This window comes from Fragaria vesca, linkage group LG4, assembly GCF_000184155.1.
Source record: "Fragaria vesca subsp. vesca linkage group LG4, FraVesHawaii_1.0, whole genome shotgun sequence".
In the NCBI taxonomy this organism is placed as follows: Eukaryota; Viridiplantae; Streptophyta; class Magnoliopsida; order Rosales; family Rosaceae; genus Fragaria; species Fragaria vesca.
The window spans coordinates 6,343,121-6,352,083 of NC_020494.1; the positions used below are offsets into that span (position 1 = coordinate 6,343,121).

The 8,963-nt window shown below is 40.0% G+C and overlaps 1 protein-coding gene across 1 annotated transcript; it reads right to left on the reverse strand.

Moving 5' to 3' along the window:
• Positions 1-2,118: 2,118 nt before the first annotated feature.
• Positions 2,119-8,561, reverse strand: LOC101313600 (putative SWI/SNF-related matrix-associated actin-dependent regulator of chromatin subfamily A member 3-like 3-like). The gene is made up of 18 exons (XM_004297947.1): positions 7,353-8,561; positions 7,113-7,246; positions 6,881-7,016; positions 6,708-6,761; positions 6,086-6,244; positions 5,825-5,976; positions 5,598-5,682; positions 5,275-5,469; positions 4,939-5,082; positions 4,683-4,835; positions 4,416-4,483; positions 4,167-4,289; positions 3,952-4,051; positions 3,688-3,800; positions 2,983-3,559; positions 2,816-2,887; positions 2,620-2,718; positions 2,119-2,241 (listed from the first exon to the last, which is right to left on the reverse strand). Exons 1-18 carry the CDS (start codon positions 8,559-8,561, stop codon positions 2,119-2,121), a joined length of 3,696 nt encoding a protein of 1,231 aa, XP_004297995.1.
• Between the last annotated feature and the right edge of the window lie 402 nt (positions 8,562-8,963).

Genomic DNA, 8,963 nt, shown 5'->3' on the forward strand with positions numbered 1-8,963 from the left:
TNTCTCTCTCTCTCTCTCTCTCTCTCTCTCTCTCTCTCTCCTCTTTTCTCCCTCCTACAGCCTACTCCGATGTTCTCTCTCTTCCATGTTCATCTCTCTTCTTCATCTCAGTCCACATTTAATTCAAGAGCACAGGGAGGAGAATACAAAACGCATCGAAATTCTTAACACTTAAAATCCCCTGCGGCTGCATGAACTTCGCCGCCGCCACTCTGCCGCCTTCTCGAGTTTCAGCAACTCTAGCCTCGAATTCAGTAGGCTTATCTCCTTCTCGATCTTCCCTGAATTTCGACCTTTCTCCTATTCAACCTCAAAACCAATCCAGACATGGATGATTATCAAGAGATGGATAGGTTCAGAATGGAGAACGATTACGTAGGAGCCGAGTGGATTGGCGGCGAGTTTTATTACTGCAACAACAAGACTAAGCGCGTGCAGGCCAAAGACGATGCTCTCTACAGCTCGTTCGCCGATTTCGACTCGCTCATATCTAGTTCCTCTCTCCCAAAGTTCAAGCTCGGACCCAGATCACAAAAGGCACCAATTTTTTTACATGAAATCAATGTACCCATATGACAAATGAAAGATATAGTATTGGCCCTTAACATCAATACACAGATAATTGTGCATGACCATTTCGATGTAGGTGACCAGAATCATGGAAACTAAAGGTATGATTGAAGTAAGGAGTGGATAAGAAACCCAGGTCTTAACACTACAATTAATCAAATGATAAGAAATTGGGGCTTACCATAAATATGGTATAGCTAATAGCTATTGTTGAATTATGAATGTCGAAACCAAAGACGAAGAAAAAGGACTCGATGGGGGCGAGTTTCCAGAGCTCTGGTGGTGATCGAAAGAAGATGAAGACGACAGAGAGATGATGAAATAGAAAGAGACGATGAAGAAGAGAGATAGATCTGTTATAACTTTGAGAAGACGGGATGTCCAAGATATTTAGTTTCAGCCGTTTGATTTTATTAAGCTGATGTGTCATGCTCTCCTTAAAATCCAAGCAGATCTTAGATCTGCTTGTCCAAGCAGAGAAGCCAAGTCCATATTACCCATCTCGTTCAATTGGGTTTTACGACATTGTACAAATTGCAGCACTGTCGAAATTTGAGCTTCAATTCGAGTTGGTGCTTGATCAATCATACCCTTAAATGCAGTGATTGCAAAAGGAGACCAAAAATGAATTGAATTGGACAAATTTTGATATTTAAAACTGAAATTTTCTTTACGAAAAAACAATAACAAAAAACTGAAATTTTATGTTCGTGAATTAGTAGTTATTTCCTGTTTGGTTTCTTTGTGTGCCCCCATAGTGAAAATTTTCTCCCTCCGCCACTGCACCTGGTCAGCTGGTCAGTAATTGACCAAGATTCATAATCAGTTATTATTGAATGTAAATCTAAGGGTAGAAGAAATTATTTTTAAGTTGAATTAGTTTTGTTTTCAACACTGATGTAAATCTAACAGATCAGGTAAACACTACTGAGACTTACTATTATATGTTTAATTAGACTTCACAACTCAAGACTGAAATTCCATCTATGAGTTGAGCACGTTGCGAAGTCTTGCAACAAGTTCATAAATGAATAGTTATCTAGGCGTTTTGCTGGTCTGTTTTGAGTATAAAACCATGTGACATGCCCATTTCTGGAAAATTTGGATTATGATTTTAGCATTTTACCAGCTGGATATAAGGGCAAAATAACTTTACCAGTTTTGAATCAATGGCCGATTAGCCAAAATGACTGCTTTTAATCAGTTCGCCGGAACAAGGTTGGTTGTAAGTAACAAATTGTTACTTGGATACTACAGCTCGAAAAAGGATAACACAATGATATGAAGAATTGGATTCTCATTAAAATTAATGATCTCACTACAAGGCTTGTTCATCTGGGAAACATTACATTTAACTTGCCATAATTAGGAGAACAGAAGGCAACCTAAAAGGCTAAAATAAATGAGAGAAGGTGATTGGCATTGAAACTGCCAAAACCAAACCATGTACAAAATTGGGGACTCTTGGAGTTTGAGACTGCACAAAAAAGATCCCCAAGGCAACTCTCTTTTAACTACTACATGTACATACAGACAGAGGACTGCTATTTATGTGAACAGCATTTTGAGCTCCTCAATTCTAGCAGATCGAACTTCCTCATCAGTTAGAGCTCCGGCAATCATTCGCTGCTTCCTGGCCTGAACTTGTAGCAGGCGTTCCTCCACCGTGTCCTGTCCACTATAGTAACTTGATCAGAAAAATATAGGGAATATGGTATTTACGAGCTGAACAACTTCATTTCACAATGATAACCAAGTTCCTTACCAAACTAAGCAAAAACAGCAAGAGCTACAAGTCTAACTAACCAAATATCACCAAAAAGAAAGCCTCGGTCTAAGTAGTTACAACTCTGATATATAATTCATCTATGTTCAACCTACAACAACAAAATTGAACTGAAGACACTAGACGTAGTATTGCAGAATATCAGCCTATAAGGAACTCTACAGAATGCATTTTATAGTTCAGGTGACATTTACCATATTTCACCCATGATCAGGCTTGTATAACTGCTAGTCTCCTGAAGACCATAACAAAAACAAACTCACCTTGACAATAAATCTTCTAACAGTGACTGTACGTTTTTGTCCAATGCGATGAATCCTCATTATTGCTTGCTCCTCAACCGCAGGATTCCACCATGGATCCTAAGAGAGAGGGAGCATATAATACTTAATTTCCGGGAGGAAAGGATTCAAGCTACTCAATAAATTGAATAGTAATAAAGAGAAAGATAAGAAGTACCATTATAAAGACATTAGATGCGGCAGTTAAATTAAGACCAACACCACCAGTTTTCAAAGACATCAACAACACCTGAAACGTAACACATGCCGGAGATTAAAATGCAAGAACATGACCACGAAATTATAGCTGTAAGGAACAAAAAAAATGTAATTTTTGCTGCTTACCCTTCTCACTGTGGACTCATTGAACTCATCCAAAACCCTCTCCCTCTGTGGTTGTGTCAGCTTCCCGTCAAACCTAAGAAACTCGATTCCTCTTCTCTTCATAGGGATCTCCAAGAGATCCAAAAATGCAGTCCACTGACTGAAAATAATGCTTTTTTCACCAGAACCTGACTGAAGAATATGTTCCAAGCAATCCAAGAGCTTTGCAACCTTTGAAGATTCCGTCCAATCTTCCACAAAATCAACCTGGAAGCGGCTTTCAGATGGGCAAGATATGAGGTCAGTTCTTTTTATCAATCGCCGACATATTGGGCATGGACCACTAGCTGGTCTTCCCCAGCTTGAGAGAAGACACTCCCTGCACATCTTATGGGCGCATGGTGTAAGTATAGGATCATCTGCAAACTCCAAGCATATGGGACACTCTTTGTGTTCACCCTTACGGATACCCTCAACAACCTCTTCAACATATGCTCGGCTGGGGACAGCCTGCTTTGAAGTTGAAGAATCCTGATTAGCTTCAAGAAATGTTCTTGCAAGCTTGTCCAACTCTGCGTACTTTTGTGAGTCACCCCCGCTGCTTTTCTTTTGTGAATCGCTCCGACTGCAGTACTCCAAGCCCACCAGTATTAGAAACAGTTAAAACTAATGAACAATGGACAAAATATAGCTGTTAAGTAAACACTGCCTCAAATCCATGCCTACCTCATGACAAGATATGGATGGTTGCAACACTGCCTCAATCGAAGTAGCAGTTCAAGGATATTTGCATAGTTGTGAAGAACCTTACCTTCGGCTACAAACTGATCAAACTGGACCTGTAGATTTTGCATAAAAATTGTATCAGCTATGAACATCATTGAAAACAAGACTGCTGAAAGTGCCAAGTGATGACAAATCTGTAAGCATGTGCAATTACATTCTCAACTTGGTTGAAGTTTGGCCACAATTAGTGTTGAGATAACTTACTTTTGATCTCCTGAAAAGGGCATTGTAAAAGTCATGTTCAGCATCTGACTGTTCACACTCAATGGTTTGAATGTCAGTCGGAGGGAGAACAAGTATGGGCCTAAAATCACATAAAACCAAACATTAAAATCCTACAGACTTTAGTGTGTCTATATATATATATATATATTGAGAGAGAGAGAGAGAGAATCAGAATAACTCTCAAGTGTAATCACCTTCCCACTTTATCTTTTGTTTCTTTTGTTCTTCTTAACATCAGTGGTCTCAAAATGGCCTTTATCAATCTCAGTCCTCTTGGATCTCCACTCTCATAAGGCCTTTGGATTAATTTGTTCCACCTAGAAATTAACACAATTATATTAGTAACCTATAAATCTGGCATCCCCACCGTTCATAGTTGAACAAGCAGTTCTTATTGATGCTATAGAAAAGAATATCTCAAAATGAAACAATATTTGTCATACCATGCCCAATTGCACCATGGTTCAACATGCAAGAAGCATAAGAGGCTGTAGAGATCTTCCAAATTATTCTGCAACAATGGATGACCACAGGATATTATAAATCATGTCGCACGTCGCAACTAACATTTAACCAACCCTACTAAGCTAGAGACAGCTTATTAGAGTCCTCAAATGCAAGAGGAAAAATACATACTGTTTATTAAAAACAGTATCATATATGCTTCAGTGAGCACACTCAATTTACAAGCATGCCAACAGAATGCAGACCTGAATAGGAGTTCCAGTCAAACACCATCTGCAATGCGATGACAAAGTGAAAACAGCCTGAGCACCTTGGGTCTTGGAAGACTTAATTGTATGAGCTTCATCAAGCACCACCCTATACCAGTCAACCTGGTGGAAAAGGCTCTCGTCCCCATCCTGTATCACATTGTAACAAAGATAAGAGTGAATGAGTAGACTAGGTTTTCATTCAACTAATTACAAATTATACATATTGGCTAAAGAAGGCAAGGTTCCTTACACTTTTGTAAGCTGCAGCCAAGACACCATATGTTGTCAAGACCACATCATGTACTGAGATAGCCTTGGGGTTTGTGGTTTTGTATCCACCATAGTGAACAAAAACAGAAACACTTTCGGGCTCTGAATGAGTTTCAAGTTCATCCTGACATTATTAAAAGAACTGATAAATTATGCTGCAAAGTACAGAAGAACACTATGTTCATCTTATTCTTAAAAGTATGTGTGAATAGACCGAGGATATGAGAAAGTTCTTATAAAATTGCATCATGAACTTGTATAATACAACTAATGCTATGGAAATTAATCGATGTGAAACAAAAAGGAAGCTATTTACCTTCCACTGGCTCAACAAAGACAAAGGACAGACAACAAGAGTGCCTCCCTTTGGTTTTGATGGGGTGGTTGTATCTGAATCTATCTTCCTCTTCTTTGTAATTTCTATATCATTAGAGCCTTTTCTGCCTGGTCTTGCAAGTATTAGAGCAATTGTCATCACAGTCTTCCCAAGTCCCATTGCATCTCCTAGTATCTATAGTGTAAATACATTCTTGATGTTAGAGACAATTTACATAAAAATGGCGACTCCAAAGCACCAAAAGGAAACCTCACTAAATAAGTATCTAAAATATGGATCAGAGTGATGATTGAAATACTCACTCCTCCTCTTGCCATCAGAGTTGCAGTTGGAAATTTTGTGGTTGCCTCCCCTGTGAAAATGTTCACATAGATTGAAGAAGCCCTCCTGAAAAATCATACATTCAGTTAAGTAGCAGGCTCAAAGCTATTTGGTTTCACAAATGGATAGCAGTTCTGTGCAAGAGACTAGAAGGAAAAATAAAAAACAGTTTTCCATTTTCCATTTTCATTTTCTTTAAACGACTTACTCATCACATATACGGTAGGCTGCCCAGCAAGGATGGAGCATTTTCTGGGCCTTCTCAACATCAATTCCCTTTTCCAATTCAGACATCCAATAGAGAGCTTGTTTCTGGTATGGTTTCAGAACACACCTGAGAGTACATGGGGGTTCCATCTCCTATAGATTAAAAGAGAGACAGATTACACAAGGGGATTACATTGATATCCAAAACTGTATTTTCTCTTAATTCCTCAGATGAAAAATATAAAATTTTCTAAGTACCTACCTCTAAGTCATATACTTTTGCAGCACCAACAATTTTGTTTAGAGATGACTCAGAAATGGATTGTTCATTGTTTTCTTCGGGGCTCTTTTGGGAACCCTGTTGGGAACCCTTTCTTCGTTTTGGTGCAGGCAAAGCTAATGGAGCTTCATTTGGAATACGCTGTTTTCAAACCATGCATGTTTAAGCCATTAAGAAGTAGATACACAGACACAGATAGAAAAATAAAGTGGATAATCTATGTGTTTGGAGATAGATGCATGCTAGTGATGATGCTACATAAAACACACAATCAGGTCACATTCAATTGTTTGTTAGAAATTGAAATATTGGATTGTATTTCACAAAACCATGGCAACTTTTAAAGCACCGTCACTGAACCTGTGTTTTAGACTTTGGAGAAAATTTCAGAATATGTTTGAAACACGGGATGCCATTCTTGAAAATACCTCAGTCAGATAATGATTCACAAACTATAGTATTCAAAGCAGAATGCAACATTTCAACAGCATTTAGTAATTGACACACATGAAAAAGGAAAATAGGTCAGTAAATTCAGAATCATCAAAAAGTTTCCATTTTCCTAAGCAATCAAGATCAGTGCAAATAGACCAGAAATACATACTTCAATATTCAGGAGACGTTTTCTGGAATCAAGTTCTTCTGGAGTGAACACAGCCTGGACAAAGAAAGAAAAAGGTAGCACATTAATACAACACAAATCATCAAAAACTAGAGTTTCTAGTGTTTGCATTGCATATCAGGAATGTTTAAACTACCAAGGAGAATCTGGATTACCTTCTGATACGGTTGGACGTTCAACAATTTGAACAGGGTGAGGAGAGGATATAAAGTGGAATCGATGTTAGGGGAAGCATCTAGCTTCCATGAAGGCTTCTCAACTTCCGTGAAAATTGAATGGTGAATATAAAAGCTGTGAAACACATAGCAAATAACTTCAGCTTAGACCAAACTGATTATATGACAAAGAAATGAACGGTAAGTGGTAAAATATGGCTAGGAGCTATACCTTATATACAACATGATCTCTTGCATCATAGAAAGCACTGGCGGTGCAGCTATACACCGCCCACGAACTTTAACCTTACCAGATTGTACAAGTGGAACAACACTTTTTGCCCATTCCATTGAAAAGCGTCCAATCTATAAGTTTTAACCACATAGAACATTAATCGTAAATAAACGAATTCAAATAACTCAACTTACAAACAAGCAAATGAAAGTACAATGATATAGTGTATAGATATACCTCTCCAAATCGCTTGGTTGAGAAACGAACAATCCACTTGGTTTTGTTGCTGGAATTTACGGTAGGAAAAGAGAGGTTGACAATCTCATTGTCTACCAATTTCCTCCCTTTGGAAGTCGAAAGTGCAGTAACCACTGTCCCTCCCACCGAAAGCCAATCCTTCTCCGTAGGGAAGTCCCCATCCTCCACATTCGGTGGCCTCACCTGTTTCACCGAAACCACTTCACAATCAGCGACCTCCTTCTTCACCACGCTCTTCGGCTTCAACGCATCCGCATGTTGATCAGTTTTCTTAACAACAACCGCCCTCGCATTTTCAAAGATGAAATTAATGGCTGCAGTTTCGTTGCCACCGCATTCTGAGAGTGCCCGAACAATCTCAAATTCAGGCATTTCAAACCCAAGAACTGACCGGATTCTCTTCACACTATCTTCCTGCTGAAACAAACCCTCTTGCCCATCTCCAACCTCCTTCTTCACTATCCCTTTCGGCTTCGACACAAAAAGCTTCTCCGCTTCGTATTTCTCATACTCCTCCAATGGAATAAATGTCGAAATAGGTTCCACATATAGGACTTCGCCACTATCCGGAGCCTCATTCTGCTCTAACTTCTCATGCTTAGACTCCTCGAGCTTTTCGCCCTCATCCATCTCATCAGCTCCTTTTTTCTCCACCGGAATCGAAACAGGCTCCTCTTGTTGCTCAGCCAGGCTGTCAGGAACCTCGCTCATAGTAGCCAGGCTGTCCGGAACCTCGCTCATCGTCGCAGCCTCATCCACCTCCTCAGATCCAACAGATTCCGCTTCTTTCTGGACCTGGACCGAAACAGGTTCCAATTCTTTCTGGATCTGAATCGAAACCGGTTCGGCTTCTTCTTCCGCCAAATCCCCCAGGCTATCAGGAACCACGCTCATCGTTTCGACCTCGCTTAGCCGCATCGATTCGTCTAGCCGATCCGGCTCATCGGAGCACTCCTGCTTGAATTTCACCGGAACAGGCTCCTCCTGCGTGTCAGGAACCTCATCAATCGACGAGATCTGTGGCTTCGAGACGGGAATCTTTTCGCGCTGCCCCGACTCCATCTCCGGCCACTCCTGCTTGACAACCACCGAGACACGAGCACCGGTGCTCGTATTTCTCCGCTTAACCAACATCGGAATCGGCATGAGAGGAATTCCCATGGGGATATCATCCTCTTTGGAATCCATGTCTTTGGGTCAAAGACACAGATTAGGTATTAGAAATTGGGTTTAAGGTTTTGGAGAGAGAGAAGGAAAAACAGTATCACAGTGATTTTGGGGAATGAAGAATGTTTGGCGCGCGTTGGGGTTTTATATTGGGAACACGGATTTGGCGCGAAACGAAGGTTTTGGCGTTTTACCATCTCAAATTTCGCGGGGTTTTCATCTCTGTTTAGTTACCCTTTTAACCTTTGGCGCCATAATGTTAACAAAAGAGAGGTAAAATACTAAGGTCGAGTAAATCGCGTGTTTTCGAGGTCTTTTCTGGCGGTTGTTTTCCCTCATCTTTTCATTTTTACCTTATGTTTGGGGAGCCTGTAAAAGTAAAGTAAAATTAAAATTACACTGAGTTCAGTGAAAAAAGTGGAA

Coding starts and splice junctions, on each gene's coding strand:
- LOC101313600 (XM_004297947.1), bottom strand. CDS start 8,561: ATGGATTCCAAAGAGGATGATATCCCCATGGGAATTCCTCTCATGCCG. Junction 5,977..6,085: donor CAAAAGTATATGACTTAGAG/GTAGGTACTTAG, acceptor TTTAATCTATAG/GAGATGGAACCCCCATGTAC. Junction 2,719..2,815: donor CATCTAATGTCTTTATAATG/GTACTTCTTATC, acceptor CCTCTCTCTTAG/GATCCATGGTGGAATCCTGC.